This window comes from Staurois parvus, unplaced genomic scaffold (genome assembly GCF_062004578.1).
Source record: "Staurois parvus isolate SC_StPar_1 unplaced genomic scaffold, SC_StPar_1.0 ptg001214l, whole genome shotgun sequence".
Taxonomy (NCBI): Eukaryota; Metazoa; Chordata; class Amphibia; order Anura; family Ranidae; genus Staurois; species Staurois parvus.
Window position 1 is genome coordinate 1 of NW_028319010.1, and position 18044 is coordinate 18044.

At 47.8% G+C, this 18044-nt stretch overlaps 1 protein-coding gene across 1 annotated transcript; it reads right to left on the reverse strand.

Annotated features, from left to right (window-relative positions):
* Window positions 1-1281: 1281 nt before the first annotated feature.
* LOC149438134 (kinesin-like protein KIF3B) lies at window positions 1282-15175 on the reverse strand. Its single transcript, XM_089660198.1, is given in 4 exon segments — window positions 1282-1428; window positions 4238-5242; window positions 5244-5693; window positions 15048-15175. Coding segments are annotated over 3 exon segments (1542 nt in total). The 5' UTR covers window positions 5649-5693; window positions 15048-15175; the 3' UTR covers window positions 1282-1296.
* Between the last annotated feature and the right edge of the window lie 2869 nt (window positions 15176-18044).

The following is an 18044-nucleotide window of genomic DNA, read 5'->3' on the forward strand; positions in this document are numbered from 1 at the left end:
ACTGTGTTGAAAGCAGCTACTGTGTTAAAAGCAACTACTGTGTTGAAAGCAGCTACTGTGTTGAAAGCAGCTACTGTGTTGAAAGCAGCTACTGTGTTGAAAGCAGCTACTGTGTTGAAAGCAGCTATTGAGCTGAAAGCAGCTACTGTGTTGAAAGCAGCTACTGGGTTGAAAGCAGCTACTGTGTTAAAAGCAACTACTGTGTTGAAAGCAGCTACTGTGTTGAAAGCAGCTACTGTGTTGAAAGCAGCTACTGTGTTTAAAAGCAGCTACTGTGTTGAAAGCAGCTACTGTGTTGAAAGCAGCTACTGTGTTGAGAGCAACTACTGTGTTGAAAGCAGCTACTGTGTTGAAAGCAGCTATTGAGCTGAAAGCAGCTACTGTGTTGAAAGCAGCTACTGTGTTGAGAGCAGCTACTGTGTTGAGAGCAGCTACTGTGTTGAGAGCAGCTACTGTGTTGAAAGCAGCTACTGTGTTGAAAGCAGCTACTGTGTTGAAAGCAGCTACTGAGTTGAAAGCAGCTACTGTGTTGAAAGCAGCTACTGTGTTGAAAGCAGCTGTGTTAAAAGCAGCTACTGTGTTGAGAGCGGCTACTGTGTTGAGAGCAGCTACTGTGTTGAGAGCAGCTACTGTGTTGAGAGCAGCTACTGTGTTGAGAGCAGCTATTGTGTTGAAAGCAGCTACTGTGTTGAAAGCAGCTACTGTGTTAAAAGCAACTACTGTGTTGAAAGCAGCTACTGTGTTGAAAGCAGCTACTGTGTTGAAAGCAGCTACTGTGTTGAAAGCAGCTACTGTGTTGAAAGCAGCTATTGAGCTGAAAGCAGCTACTGTGTTGAAAGCAGCTACTGGGTTGAAAGCAGCTACTGTGTTAAAAGCAACTACTGTGTTGAAAGCAGCTACTGTGTTGAAAGCAGCTACTGTGTTGAAAGCAGCTACTGTGTTAAAAGCAGCTACTGTGTTGAAAGCAGCTACTGTGTTGAAAGCAGCTACTGTGTTGAGAGCAACTACTGTGTTGAAAGCAGCTACTGAGTGGAAAGCGGCAGTATTGGAGGAAAAACAACACTTCATGAATTATAATTACTGGGTAAATAATTTTATGGTTGGGGGTCACCACAACATGAGGAACTGTATTAAAGGGTCGCGGCATTAGGAAGGTTGAGAACCACTGCAATAAGTGTACAGAAACTGGCAGTGATCAAGCTGGATGGGCACACGGTTTGCCACATTTTTTAATCTTTTGTATCTATTGCCAACATATGTAAGATTTAATAAAGATGAATGAAAAAAAAAAAGTGACTATGCCCCTTTAAAACAACTGCCACTTGCCTGCTCAGCAATTTCTTGCCTCTTCTGCTCGAGGACTTTCTGTTGTTCGTTGGTATGGTCCACAATGTTTTTACCCCCAACCAGAAGTTTACTTTCCATGGCCTGCAAAGGTAGAATCATTAGTGATATGATGAGCAACGTTCACATAACAGTCCAAGTTCATCAGCAATTTTAGATCTGGATAGTTGGATACAGAAGTCATGGATGTTAGATGTGCAGAACGAAAAAATTGTTTCATTTTGATTCGCTATTTAAATCGTTTTTTTTAGTTACATTTTTTTTTCGGAATTAGTTTAGTTGATTTGTATTTTAATTCAATGACATTTTCTGAATTCAGTCAAATTGAATTCAATTCAACCAAATAGATAAGCATGGAATCAGCATTCAAATTTATTCTATTCAAAATTCGAATTTCGAAAGACGGTTATATTCTACTTTATTCTATTCTATTATTTTCTATTCTGTTCTATTCCTTTATTTTCTATGCTATTTTATTCAATTCTTTTCTTTTCTGTGCTGCTTTAATCTATTATTTTATTTTCTATTTTATTCTCTGTGCTCTTTTAATCTATTCTATTTTCTATTTTATTCTCTGTGCTCTTTTAATCTATTCTATTTTTTATTTTATTCTCTGTGCTCTTTTAATCTAGTCTATTATTTTATTTTCTATTTTATTCTCTGTGCTGTTTTAATCTTTTCTATTTTATTTTCTATTTTATTCTCTGTGCTGTTTTAATCTACTCTATTTTATTATTTTCTATTTTATTCCTTTATTTTCTATTCTATTTTGTTCTATTCTTTTATTTTCCATTATTTTCTGTATTACTCTATTCTTTTCTATTCTGTTACTTTTTTTTCTATTCTATTCTTTTCTATTCCATTGATTTTTTTTTCCTATTCTATTTTATTCTATTATTTTCTATTTTATTCTGTTCTGTTTTACTCTATTTCTTTTCGATTCTGTTCTTTTCTATTCCTTTACTTTGTATTCTATTTTATTCTGTTCTTGTTTTCTAATTCGATTTGATTTTTGGCCCTTATTTCGGATTCGTTTATTGTTTTTTACTGGTCATTTGATTGTTTACAACAATTAACAGTATTGTCGCAATAATGTATTACAGATTTGTAAAGGATATAGATTGTTTTTTTTTTATCTGCAACTACTGCCGGTGGCTATAGCTGCTAGCAGTGATCACTATTTCTTTTCGATTCTGTCCTTTTCTATTCCTTTACTTTGTATTCTATTTTATTCTGTTCTTTTTTTCTAATTCGATTCCAATTTCGGCTGTTATTTCGGATTCGTTTAAAATCGTTACTATTGTAATTCAGAAATTTGGATACATGTGAATCTCTGAAGAAAAGAAAAATTAGAACAAAATAAACTGCACATGTCTAATGGATGTTTATTGCTGAATAACACCCAAGCAGAATGCGGCTGTACAGATGACCTGCACCTTCATAAAGGGTTCACAGTCACTGAATTACGTAATGTTTTATCAAACAGCTTTATTGATACACTTGACCTAACTTGATGCTTAAGTTGCTCCTATGGTGTCCATTTTTTAGCATCCCTGTTATTGTTTAACCTTCCTTAACCACTTCCAGTCCGGACACTTTCCCCCCCTTCCAGTCCGGACACTTTCCCCCCCTTCCTGTCCAGGCCAATTTTCAGCTTTCAGCGCTATCACACTTTGAATGACAATTGCACGGTCATGCAACACTGTACCCAAATTAATTTTTTACCATTTTTTTGACACAGATAAAGCTTTATTTTGGTGGTATTTATTCACCGCTGGGATTTTTATTTTTTTTTGCTATGTAAATGAAAAAGTCCAAAAATTTTGAAAAAAAGTGTTTTTTTAATAAAATTTTGCAAATAAAATAATATTTCATCATAAATCTTTGCCAAAATTTATTCCGTTATCTTTTTAGTAAAAAAAAATCCAAATTAGTTTATAACCAAAAATTATAATTTTTAAACTTTTTTTTTACCTTTTTTATTTTATTTCTTTATATTATTATTTTTTATTTTTATTTTTTTTTTACATACTGTCACCCTAGCAGTACAGTGTCAGCATGGTGACACTGTACTACTTGTGGGGGGTGATGAAGATTTTTTTTTTTTTTTTTACACTGATTGCTTTTACATCCTATATGGGTATAAAAGCAATCATTTCTCTTTCTCTCTGTCTGCATTCTTGCACTCATTGAGAAGTACTGAGTGAGCTGTGATTGGTCACAGCTTGTCACATGGTACAAGGCTGTTGTGAATAGCCTTGTACCATGTGACCTCTGTGATCATTCACAGATTTCACACGTAGTAAGCAATGATGTCACAAGTGACATCTTGCTTACTACTTTGCATGTGATCACTGATTGGCCAATCAGTGATCACATGATCGGGACCTCGTACAGAGGTCCCGTCCGACGATCGGTGTTTCACTGTGTCCGGAGGACACAGCAGGCACCGGATCGCGGTGCTGCGCGCTCCCAGGGAGCGCGCACAAGCCACCTGACCCTGCACTGCCACCATCTGGCCGTTTATATGCAACGGCCGGTCGGGAAGTGGTTAACCCGCCATAGAACAGCTATGTCCTCCTCGCTACAACCACGAGGGTTACTAGTCATCCTCTCCGTTGTTCTCCTGCCTGACATCCCATATTTCATTCACTGCATGGACTGAATGAGTTAGAACGGTCATGTAGAAGGGATGTCCCATAAAAACCACCGTTGCCCAGATTCTAAGCTAGGACAACTATTTCTAAGGGAAGAAGCAGCTTTGCCATAGACATGCACACTTAGTTGGTCTGTGAATGCATGTTTATGGAAAGATCTTTTGTCAGAACAAACTTTAGCTGCCATACAGTGCCTGCATATCTGACCACACTTGCATGCCACTGGTTAGGTTTACCTTGACTTTAGCCGTCAGCATTTCCATAGCCTCTTTTTCTTTTCGTAAATCGGCCATTTTATTCTCTTTCTCCTTCAAAAGCTTCTGTTTCTCTTCCGCCACCAAACTGTGATCTTCGACAATGGCCTTCTTCTCAGTCTCAAGTTTCTCCTGCTGTTCCCTCCAGTAGTCTTTGTCATCGCCATCTTCTTCTCCTTCACAAGAGTCCCCATCACCGTCTCCATCTTCTTCATCATCTGCTGCTCCATCGACACCAGGTCTTCTCCTACCTCGCTTTCGTCTTTTCCCCACCACCTTCTTCTCCAACTGCGCTTTGAGCCTTGCAATCTCCTCCTGGAACTCCCGTAATAATGCGTCCTTGGGGTCTTCGTTCACTCTCGGCTTGTTCTTGATATTTTTGGCACGATTGGCATAGCGTAGAGTTGTCAGGGACTCCTCAACGTTATAGGAGGCAGGCCCAATATTGGCCACCATAACCGTCTTCGCATTGCCACCCAATGAATCCTGCAGTAACCTAGTAAGTTTAGAATCTCGGTAGGGAATGTGGGTGCTTCTGCCATCCACAAGGGCAGATATAACATTTCCTAGTGCCGAGAGAGACAAATTAATTTTTGTAGCTTCCTTTAGCCGTTCGCCTTGGGCTCCAGTCTTTGTTTGACGTTCACTACCAGCCAAGTCGACCAGATTGAGTTTTCCTACTCGGATGTGGTTCTCGCCATCCAAACCAATCTCACTGCACTCAATGGTGATCATAAAGATGGCATGGGAGCGGGAGCTGTGTTCATTCATGTTGGTGGCGCCCACGGAGCGGTTCTGGTTGCCAACATTCATGACATGTTCTATTTCCTTCACGCTTTTGGTGACAAAAGAGGACAAGTCTTTGACATAGACCCCAGTGTCTGGTCTTTCTTTAAGTTCTAGACGTTTCGACTGATCTTTGTAGAGAAGGTCTCTGATCTCTTCCTGGTAGATTTCTAAATAAGAAGCCCTGACCAAATACCTGTTGATTCTGGGAACGGGATATGTGGGTGAAGATGTGTTCAAAAGAATTTGGTATTACACCCCTCTTTTCCGGATCACCTCGTAGTCCTTCCATCGTGTAAGTCTTCCCAGTTCCTGTCTGGCCATAGGCAAAGATGGTTCCATTAAAGCCTTGCAAGACAGAATCCACCAACGGCCTGAATGTTTCATCGTAAAGCTCCACCTGCTTAGAGTTAGAGTCGTAAACCGCGTCGAACGTGAATGTTTTTGGCAACTCGTTACTGGCCCCTTTCTGAATCTTCACCGACACTTGCCCGAGCTTCACATCCACCTCAACCACTTTTTCAAAGCCGGCAGCAGTTTCCTTGGTGTTCATAGGCCGGCACCGCACCACCACCCTCACAGTCTCCGAGCTCTTGGACTTCGACATCTTCGGTGTGGTCTAGGATTCTTCTCTAGTTATCTATTTACCACCCTACATGAAAAGCAAGCAAAAAAAAACAAAAATAGAGAAATCAGCTGAAAATCTCAAGTTATTGGTTTTAAAATGTAAAACATTTAGAATCAACTCTATGTATGTTTCATTATAGGATGCTTGTTACTGTTCGACTATCAACCGGTAGTTACCAAATTATTGTAAGTAACATTCATAATGGTCTCATTGCATAATCTGCAACACAATCATCTTCTCAGTATGGAGAGGTCTCCTTGTATTGGAACCTTGAATGCCTGTGGAGTATTTATGAAAATTGATGTTTGTGAGATCTGCTGTGGTATTCCATCAGCACATCTGTCATTGGAGCATCAAGCGCGCTCCCTGCCATGCTGCGAGCGTCAAGGTCAGTGTTCCGGCAAAGTGGGTCAGAGCGGATGATGCAGGAGAGGTGGGAGGGGGAGCATGGATAGAGGAATCCTCAGTACATGATCTGCCCTGATTCATATAATAATACTGATTACTTCCAAAAACACTAATATTACACATTACACCCGAAGGCTTGTCATACTTGCATTAGGGGGACAATCATTTAAAATTCAAGAGCCATTTAGTCCAAATGAAGAGCTAGGAGACCAATATAAAACAAACCTAAAGGAATCATAGAATGAGTAAATGCCTAAATAAGGTACATTTCTGTTGAAGTGATCAGTAGATCTAAGGATGGAGGCAGCTGGAGTTAAATGTACAAGTTGACTTTTTATGCAAGAGTCAAGCTTTGCCCCGCCCATTCCCTGTACTGTTAATTGGACTCAACGACCAATAGAGATGGAAGATAGTAGAGCCATATAAAATGTTTGGTCAATGAGAGCACCAATTACATTGCAGTTCCACTAGGACGGCAGAAGAAGGCAGGCCAATGTTTGGTATGACTGTTTGCATTGGCATTCAGAGTTCACAGAAAGTCACCTCTCCTTAGGCGTTTAAATTTTGCTTCATAAAATTTGTGCACCCGTAACGGAGGCCAATGGGCGTTCCCGGGCCATAATGGACCCCAGCAGATGTTCTCTGCCCCTAACAGACCCCGGCAAGCGATCCCTGCCCGTAACAGGCCCCAGCCCATAATGGACCCCGGCAGGCATACCACGTCCGTAACAGACCCCAGTCCAGTTCTCAGCCCATAACAGACCTAGGCAGACATTCCCCACCTGTAATGGACCCCATCCCAGTTCTCAGCCCATAACGGACCTAGGCAGACATTCCCCACCTGTAATGGACCCCATCCCAGGTCTCAGCCCATAACGGACCTAGGCAGACATTCCCCACCTGTAATGGACCCCATCCCAGGTCTCAGCCCATAACGGACCTAGGCAGACATTCCCCACCTGTAATGGACCCCATCCCAGGTCTCAGCCCATAACGGACCTAGGCAGACATTCCCCACCTGTAATGGACTCCATCCCAGGTCTCAGCCCATAACGGACCTGGGCAGACATTCCCCACCTGTAATGGACCCCATCCCAGTTCTCAGCCCATAATGGACCTAGGCAGACATTCCCCACCTGTAATGGACCCCATCCCAGTTCTCAGCCCATAATGGACCTAGGCAGACATTCCCCACCTGTAATGGACCCCATCCCAGTTCTCAGCCCATAATGGACCTAGGCAGACATTCCCCACCTGTAATGGACCCCAGCCCAGTTCTCAGCCCATAACGGACCCCGGCATGTGTTCCCTGCCCGTAACGGTCCCCAGCATGTGTTCCCCACCCGTAACGGACCCCGGTATGTGTTCCCCACCTGTAACGAAACCCAGCAAACGTTCCCGGCCCCTAACGGACCCCAGCAAACATTCCCGGCCCGTAACGGACCCCAGCAAACATTCCCTGCCTGTAACGGGCCCTGGCAAATATTCCCCGCCCGTAACGGACCCCGGCAAACGTTTTCTGGCAAATGTTCCCCGCCTGTAACGGACCCTGGCAAACTTTACGCAGCCGGCAAGCATTCTGTGCCCATAACGGTCCCCGGCAAGCGTTCTGTGCCCGTAACGGGCCATGGCAAGCGTTCTGTGCCCGTAACGGGCCCTGGCAAGCATTCCACGCCGGTAACGGACCCCGGCAAGCGTTCTGTGCCCGTAACAGACCCTGGAAAGCGTTCCGCACCCATAACAGACCCTGGAAAACATTCTGCGCCCGTAAAAGACCCCAATGGGCATTCCCTGTCCATAACAGACCCCAATGGGCATTCCCTATCCATAACAAACCCTGATAAGTATTCCCCATCCATAACAGACCCCAATGGGCATTCCCTATCTGTATTGGGCCCCAACAGGTGCAATGCAGGGCAATGCTTGACTTGACTTTTTGTATTGGCATTCAGACTTCATTTAAATCCCCTCTGCTTGGGCATTTTGTACAATATAAAATTCCTTCCAACATAAATACGGATGTTAAAGAAATGATTACATTTAGGAAAAACCATAATGTACAACTGGCTTCGGGGTATCTGCACTGAGGGAGTACAAATGTTGCCAGCATGACCTGTTTTTCTAAAAATACTAGTCCCTTGGCTGCCATGTAGATGCAGTGAGTGAATGCAGTACATTCAGTCATCACGTCTGGACCAGCATGCAGGTTGGGAGTCCTGATTGCACTCTGTTGCTGGGTCAGTGTCTCCAAATATTGAAGCCACAGGTGGCCAGGCAACTAGCATTTACATAGATACTGTACACATATATATTTCATATATATATATTTTTTTCTTTTTTTAAGTTATTTACTGGTGAATTAATCATTACAGAGCTGCATTGTGTTTTTTATATCTGTCCAGAGTTCTGGTGTACATTGGTTTGTTCTTGTGTCGCTGTGTTACGGCACCCACGTGGCGCGTCACCGTTTCCCTAGATACATAAAGGTCCTGTTGGATTCTGTACTCTGATCAGCGACCCTGCCAAGGCAAACACAGCTGTCTGAACTTTTCACACTCAGGAGAGGCATGGGATCACTCACAGCTTCACACGTTCCGTGATTGGGACAGACACCAGCGTGTGGCTCCTGAATGGATTGATATTTTCGCAGTAGATGTGTGGTCATGGATTTACAGGAGGGACATGTCTGGAGCCACTACTGTATTCTAAACCTGACCAGCACATTCCTACATTCTTGCAGGCTGCAGGTTGGTTGAACCAAAGCCCTATTCACTTCAATGGGTCATATTCAGCATCAGTTCCTCCTGTTGAACACAGCATGCCTTTTAATTTTTGGTATTGGCATTTCTTAGTTTAGGTGGACAGTTAGGGGGCTGTAAAAACCACATCTTTTACCGCCCGTGTGAACAAGCCCCAATTCACGCTAGTTTAACACCTCCCTACATCCCATTTGGCTTTCTTGGACCAAAAAACAGGTAACTTTGGGGACAGAAGCCAGTGGGAGTCATCTGTGTCCTCAGCGCTGGACCGGCCACTGTATGTGCAGTTGTGCAAGCTCCAACCATCACTGCTTGGGAAGGATGAGGGGGGGGGGGGGCACACTTTTGGCATTTGATTGTCTCCAGGTGGCACATGCACCACACTTTTGTGATGTCAGTGGCCAGAGTGAGCTCTAAGACAGGAGCTTACATACGGTAGACTTCTGCAGAGGGGAGGCAGTGAGGGAGCATGGATGGATGAGTAGATCTTGATGGGATGGGTATGCTATCAGGAGGCCCCAGACCATGACCAGGAAAATCACTGATCCCCCTGGTCACCGACTACAATGGAGGAAGGAGAGGCAAGGAAGCACAAGTAAGGAGAGTATGGGGGTAGGGGTCAGGGGAGACCGATATCACCTATCCCACTAGTCACTGACTGTCAGGGGAGACTTATCCCTAATCCCCCTGGTCACCGACTGTGATGGAGGGGGGAGTGGCAAGGAAGCACAGGCAAGGGGAGTATGGGGGGGGGGGGGGGTCAGGGGGACCAATATCACTGATCCTATTGGCCACCAACTATGATGGAGGAAGGAGTGGAAAAGAAGCACAAGCAAGGAGAGTATGGGGTGGGGGGTAATGATATAATCGATCTCCCTGGTCACTGACTATAGAGGAAGGAGTGGCAAGGAAGCACAGATAAGGAGAGTATGGGGGGTGTCAGGGGGAACCGATATCACTGATCCCCCTGGTTACTGACTATGATGGAGGAAGGAGTGGCAAAGAAGCACAGACAATGCGAGTATGGGGTGGGGGGTAATGATATCATTGATCCCCCTGGTCACTGACTACGATGGAGAAAGAAGTGGCAAAGAAGCACAGACAAGGCGACTATGGGGTGGGGGGTAATGATATCATCGATCTCCCTGGTCACTGACTATGATGGAGGAAGGAGTGGCAAAGGAGCACAGACAACGGAAGTATGGGGTGGGGGGTAATGATATCATTGATCTCCCTGGTCACTGAGTATGATGGAGGAAGGAGTGGCAGAGAAGCACAGACAAGGCAAGTATGGGGGGTGTCAGAGGGGACTGATCCCCCTGGTCACTGACTATGATGGAGGAAGGAGTGGCTGAGAACCAGAGACAAGGGGAGTATGGGGTGGGGGGTAATGATATCATTGATCTCCCTGGTCACTGACTATGATGGAGTAAGGAGTGGCAAAGAAGCACAAGCAAGGCGAGTATGGGGGGGGTGTCAGGGAGAGATCGATATCACTGATCCCAATGGTCACTGACTATGATGGAGTAAGGAGTGGCATGGAAGCACAAGCAAGGTGACTATGGGGGGGTGTCAGGGAGGGGCCGATATCACTGAACCCCCTGGTCACTGATTATGATGGAGGAAGGAGTGGCATGGAAGCACAAGCAAGGCGACTATGGGGGGGTGTCAGGGAGGGACCGATATCACTGAACCCCTGGTCACTGACTATGATGGAGGAAGGAGTGTCAAGGAAGCACAGACAAGGGCAGTATGGGGGTGGGGGGTAATGATATCACTGATCCCCCTGGTCACTATGATGGAGGAAGGAGTGGCAAGGAAACACAGACAAGGGGAGTATGGGGGGTGGGGGGTAATGATATCACTGATCCCCCTGGTCACCAACTATGATGGAGGAAGGAGTGTCAAGGAAACACAGACAAGGGGAGTATGGGGGGTGGGGGGTAATGATATCACTGATCCCCCTAGTCACTATGATGGAGGAAGGAGTGGCAAGGAAACACAGACAAGGGGAGTATGGGGGTGGGGGGTAATGATATCACTGATCCCCCTGGTCACCAACTATGATGGAGGAAGGAGTGGCAAGGAAGCACAAGTAAGGCAAGTATAGGTAGGTCAGGGGGAACCTTTGCAGAAACAAAGTCACTGTGGCCTGTCTGAGCAAGCTGACCCAATCTCTTCAACCACATTTACAAGAACGAGATCCAAGTTATGTATCTGCAGAAATGGCTTCAGATGTTACCTGCTCACGGTCACATGAATTAAAATCTTCTCCATGCAGAAAATGTCAATTTCTTTTGAACCTTTACAAGATTTACCTTCTTATAATGAATATTGATCAATTGCTTGGTAACACACATTGCTATTGCTCTGAGGAAGGGAGTTCAACTCCCGAAACGCGCTAGTACTTTATCCGAGGACGCATGGGGGTTTATTTACTAAAGCTGGAGAGTCCAAGATCAGAGTCCCTTCTGCATAGAAACCAATCAGCTTCTAACCTCAGCTTGTTCAATGAAGCTTTGGCAATGAAACCTGGAAGCTGATTGGTTTCTATGCAGAAGGGAGTCTGATTTTGGACTCTCCAGCTTTAGTAAATAAACCCCATGCTGTCCACGATGGGCACCTTTGACTTCTTATCTCTGTTTTTATGACTTTTATGGCTTGTATGTTTTTGCATCTTTTTAATACATTTTTGGTTTTGCGTTAATGCACAAGGAGAGGGCGCCCTGTTTTGTTTTTTTCTACAGGGGTAGATGTACTAAAACTGGAGCTCTCAGAATCTGGTGCAGCTGTGCATGGCGGCCAATCAGCTTCTAACTTCAGCTTGTTCAATTACGTTTTGACACTAAAACCTGGAAGCTGATTGGTTTCTATGCAGAGCTGCACCAGGTTTTAGTAAATGACCCCCAATGACAAGTATTTTGGGTACAGATTGGGGCTCAGTGACCTGTCCTGACTATATGAGAACACACCTAACTCACCTCCCATCATTCTCACTTATCTATCAGCCTGAGCAGGCAAAACCTAATTCCCTTTATTTACTAAGGAAAACTAAAACCCACCCCCAGAAACGATTCCTTCTCATGACAGATGATAAATCTCAAGCTTTCACATCCAGGGTGAGCCATTGAGTCCCATATATATGTATATATATTTGATTAAATACTCTGTATTGGATATATTAAAGTTGTTTGGTAATTGAACAATTTTCCTTTGATTTACCTTTAGACTGCCTCGGCGGTAGAAATTTCTTCAAAAAAATCTTCCCTGAAGAAGCTCGTGAGGGCGAAACACGTAGGGAGTAACTACGTAACTAAGTTTTAATCTCAGTTGTATTCTTAGAACTGAAATTGTTTTTATGTTTCTGTATTGTTTTCTCTCTTGTTGTGTTTTTTACAAAAATACAAAATAAAAATTCTATAACTTTTTAATATGTTTGGTATTCATGTTCATGCACCCTGAAAGTCCCATCTTCTCTATTGAATATATGATAAATCTCAAGTGTCAGCCTGGCTAACTGGGAATTCCATCTGATAGACAAATCCATCATTTGTGATATTGTGATGTGACATGTCCTATTGATTTCCCATAGAAGGAAGCTGCCTGGGATCGGTGTAACGGACCCAATAACACAGTATAAGATTTCATTATGGGATGGAAAACAATCACAGCAAATAAAGCTCCATCAAGGCAGGGCGGCCGTGTTTATATAAAGCAGAACTCCGGCCAGAACATTGCTCTTTTTCTGGTTGGTGAGGCAGCTTCTCCTTGGATAGTACTGATTACCCTTCCTTCATCCTTCTCCTCGTCATCAGTACTGGAAGGGCTGAGTTCTGTTGGCTGTAAATGCTTTGTGTCTGTAGTGTACCCCAAGGGGTGTCCCTAGCCCCATACCCCAAGGGGTGTCCCCAGCCCTGTACCCCAAGGGGTGTCCCCAGCCCTGTACCCCAAGGGGTGTCCCCAGCCCCCACCTCCCTCTCCACTCTACATCTCTATGATGTCCTTCTACATAGTCGGTGCTGTTCACACATCAGACACAATACAGGTGATACATTGTCCTCAGTGTCTGATCTGGATTTTCTTGTTGTATCTACATTATATTGCCAAAAGTATTGGTCGGCCGGCCTTTCCACACACATGACCTTTAGTGACCTCCCAGTCTTAGTCCGTAGGTTCAATATTGAGTTGGCCCCGCCCTTTCCACGCACATGACCTTTCATGGCCCCCCAGTCTTGGTCCGTAGGGTTCAATATTGAGTTGGCCCCGCCCTTTGCAGCTATAACAGCTTCAACTCTTCTGGGAAGGCCGTCCACAAGGTTTAGGAGGGTGTCTATGGGAAGGTTGGACCATTCTTCCAGAAGCACATTTGTCAGGTCAGGCACTGATGTCGGGGGAGGAGGCCTGGCTCGCAGTCTGCGCTCTAATTCATCCCAAAGGTGTTCTATGGGGTTGAGGTCAGGACTCTGTGCAGGCCAGTCAAGTTCCTCCACCCCAAACTGGCTCCTCCATGTCTTTATGGACCTTGTGCACTGGTGTGCAGTCATGTTGGAACAGGAAGGGGCCATCCCCAAACTCTTCCCACAAAGTTGGGAGCATGAAATTGTCCAACATGTCGCCTTAAGAATTCCCTTCACTGGAACTAGGGGGCCAAGCGCTGACCCCGCCCTGTCATGTGACGTGCCCTACCACTTGGTGGCTGAGTTGCTGTTGTTCCCAGTTGCTTCCACTTTGTTATAATCCCACTAACAGTTGAGCGTGGAATATTTAGTAGCCAGGAAATGTCACGGATGGACTTATTGCCCAGGTGGCCACCTATCACGGGACCACGCTTGGAGTCACTGAGCTCCTGAGAGCAACCCATTCTTTCACCAATGTTTGTAAAAGCAGTCTGCATGTCTAGGGGCTTGATTGTATACACCTGTGACCATGGAGGGGGAGGGGAACACCTGAATCACATGATTGGGAGGGGATTGGAACACCTGAATCACATGATTTAGAGGGGGTCCCAATACTTTTGGCAATATAGTGTATCTCTATGATGTCCTGGTCTAGCCTAATCATATGACAGGTGATACATTGTTTTCAGAGTCTGGGCTGCACCGAGGAGGATGTTCTATTCATCGCTATGATGTCCGGACACATGACCTGGCCTGTATACCCATCAGGACACAGTACAGGTGACACACAGCAGTCAGTGTCTGGGATGGATCTTCTCTACATCTGTATGATATCCCGGTACACATGGCCTGGTCTAGTCTGGCCACGTGACAGGTGATACATTGTCCTCAGTGTCCTGGCCGAATCTTGGAGTATATCCTATACAATGTGTACACTATGATGTCCTGACACATGGCCCAGCCTGATCACACATCACAGTACAGCGTACATTCGGGAGAATTTATTAAGACTGGAGCAGAAAGTTAGAAGCGGATTGGTTCCCATGCATAGTTTCTCCAGTTTATATAACCCCCCCCCCCCCCACCAACAGCAATGTACTCAGTGCCTGGGCTGCATCCTGGTACATGACCAGTGCTGACCACATATCCGACCACAGTATAGGTGATACATAGTGGTCAGAGTTCAGGACTGACATTCTGCACATCTCTAGGACCTGGTCTATCCTCACCACCTGACAGGTGATACATTGTACTCAGTGTTTACATCTGCAGGATGTCCTGACCCCCATCATATGATACATTGTGTCCGATTTGTGTCCCCTATACAATGTATACATCTCTAGGATGTTCTGACCCCCCATCATGGGGTACATTGTGTGGGATGGATGATATATACAATGTATACATGTCTAGGAGGTCCTGACCCCCCATCATATGATACATTGTTCTCAGTGATGGAGGGTCTGCCCTGTGTCGTCCCCCCCCCCGGTGGTGCTCAGTGATGGGGGGTCTGCCCTGTGTCCCCCCCTGGTGGTGCTCAGTGATGGGGGGTCTGCCCTGTGTGTCCCCCCCGGTGGTGCTCAGTGATGGGGGGTCTGCCCTGTGTCGTCCCCCCCAGTGGTGCTCAGTGATGGGGGGTCTGCCCTGTGTCCCCCCCGGTGGTGCTCAGTGATGGGGGTCTGCCCTGTGAACCGGCGTCTAAGAGGCCCTGACATGGGAGGATGAAATCAGAGCGCACACAGCGGAAGTCATGCTGGTGTCCCCCCTCCCCCAAAATACACACAGCGGGTGGGGCCCCTCCTTGTCCCTCTCACCTGCCATCCCGCCGCCGTCCTCGTCCCTCTGTCCCAGTACAGCCGGATGCCGACCGACCGCCGGACCGCCACTTCCTTAGCAACGGTCAACAGGCCGCACAATCCACTTCCCTGGCAACAGGCACCGCCCCCCCGCACTGCAGAGCCATGAGGGCGTGGTTACAGAGGGAGGCTCAGCGCAGCTTAACTCACAAGGGCGGGGCTACATCGTCCGGCCAAGCGTCGAGGGGCGGAGCCTGGGAGCGCTCTCTCCATGCTGGGTTATCCTCACTTCCTGTCTGGGTGACAACGGCTCCCTCTTTTTTTTCTTATATGGGTATCACAGGGACAGGACGTCAAGGAAAATCCCCCTGATTCAGTCACAGATAAACAAATGAATGCAGACACTAAAAGGGACGTTTTTACAGCGGCTGTTTTTGGCTTTTGGCGTTTTTTTCTACACCCAGTAAACCCAGCAGCGTGTTATCCTATGTGTCCTGTACACACAGACTGGAAGCATCGTTTATTGGCTGGAATAAACCCCTCAGAACTAGCAGGTTTCTAGAGTTTTTAAGCTGTAAAAATGCTCCAATGCTGAAAAACGCTGCAAAATGGCCTTTTTGGGGCATTTTTTTTGTGTGTAAAAAAAGATAAAAAACACAAACACGGAAAAACGCGGCTAAACGTTAAACGCTGAAAAATTCACATTTCTAACACTTCACACAGCGAACCTTACGAACGTTATTAAACCGCTCCGTGTGCATGGTGCCAAATCCCCCCCCGAGAGACCTCAGCACCCCCCCAACCCTCTACTGTGCCCCCAGACCCTCTGAGAGACCTCAGCACCCCCCCCCCCCCCAACCCTCTAATGTGCCCCCAGACCCTCTGAGAGACCTCAGCACCCCTCCAACCCTCTACTGTGCCCCCAGACCCTCTGAGAGACCTCAGCACCCCCCAACCCTCTACTGTGCCCCCAGACCCTCTGAGAGACCTCAGCACCCCCCCCCCAACCCTCTAATGTGCCCCCAGACCCTCTGAGAGACCTCAGCACCCCTCCAACCCTCTACTGTGCCCCCAGACCCTCTGAGAGACCTCAGCACCCCCCCAACCCTCTACTGTGCCCCCAGACCCTCTGAGAGACCTCAGCACCCCCCAACCCTCTACTGTGCCCCCAGACCCTCTGAGAGACCTCAGCACCCCCCCCAACCCTCTACTGTGCCCCAGACCCCCCTCAGCACCCCAAACTCCCACAATGGCCCCCAACCGCCCCTGAGAGCCCTCAACACCCCCCCATAACCCTCTACTGTTCCCCAGACCACCCTCCCCCGACCCTCTACTATGCCCCCAGACCCTCTGAGAGACCTCAGCACCCCCCCCCCTCAACCCTATACCGTGCCCCAGACCCTCTGAGAGACTTCAGCACCCCCCCCCCCCCAACCCTCTACTGTGCCTCCAGACCCTCTGAGAGACCTCAGCACCCCCCCCCCCAACCCTCTACTGTGCCCCAGACCTCCCTCAGCACCCCAAACTCCCACAATGGCCCTCAACCCCCACCCCCCCCGAGAGCCCTCAACACCCCCCCACAACCCTCTACTGTGCCCCCAGTCCCCCTGAGAGCCCTCAGCACCCCAAACTCCCACAATGGCCCAAACCCCCCCTCCATAACCTTCTACTGTGCCCTCAGACCCCCCTGAGGGGCCTCAGCACCCACAACCTCCAACAATGGCCCCAAACCCCCCCCTTCGAGGGCCCTCAGCACCCCGAACCCCCCCCCCAAGAGATCTCAGCACCCCAACCTCCCACTGCACCCCAAACCCACCTGAGACCCCTCAGCACCCTCAACCGTACACTGTGCCCCAAGACCCCCCCCTTCCCAAGAGCCCTCAGCACCGCAACCTCCCACTGTGCCCCCAGAAACCCCCCCCCCCCAAGAGCTCTTAGCACCCCCAAACCCTCCACTGTGCCCCCCCAGCAACCCCCAATCCTCTACTGTGCCCCCAGACCCCCCTTCCCCGAGAGCCCTCAGCACCGCCAACCTCCCACAATGGCCCCAGACTCCCCTCCCCCGAGAGCCCCTCCGCACCCCCATTGTGACCCCAATACCCCACTGTGCCCCATACCCACCCAGAGAGCTTTTAGTACCTTTCAACCCCCCCCCCCCCCTCCTGAGAGCCCTCAGCTGGCTTCCTTCTCTCACCCTTCTGCTGGTTTTCAGCTGCTGCAGAGAGAGCCCATACAGGGGATTGGTTCCTGTAATTGCCCCCCCCCCCAACCTCCTTGTGCACCATACGTTTCCCCCTGCTGTCTAGGCCCCCTAACCCTACAGTGCTGCCAGCTTCCCTCCTCTCCTTCCCACCAATGGGAAAGGTCCAGTACACATGTCACATTTACCAGCCCTTTCCTGAATGAACACAATGAGTGATTGGTACTAATCACTTACTAATTCATTACTGAAGAATAGTAAGCTGTGGGTTTTTTTTTTTTGGGGGGGGGGGGCTGTCAGGTTGACTGTATGGGGTCTAATTGTTTCTAACAGCAGCCCTGCCCAGACCCCCTGGGAGCCATCAGCGCCCCCCCTCCAACCTCCCACAGTGCCCCCAGACCCCCTGGGAGCTATCAGTGCCCCCCCCCCAACCTCCCACAGTGCCCCCAGACCCCCTGGGAGCCATTAGCGCCCCCCCCCCCCAACCTCCCACAGTGCCCCCAGACCCCCTGGGAGCCATCAGCGCCCCCCCCCCCAACCTCCCACACTGCCCCCAGACCCCCTGGGAGCCATCAGCGCCCCCCCCCCCCCCCAAAGTGCCCCCAGACCCCCTGGGAGCCATCAGCGCCCCCCCCCCAAAGTGCCCCCAGACCCCCTGAGGGCGCTCAGCAGCCCACAACAAAGGTGTATTTTTGGTAAGTCCCGGAGTTGGGCTTTAGAGCTGATAGGAGATTTTACTGATTGGGATTCGGCTACTTTAACATCCCCCCTCCCCCCCAGTACAGTATAGAAGGATGGATACAACACACACCATG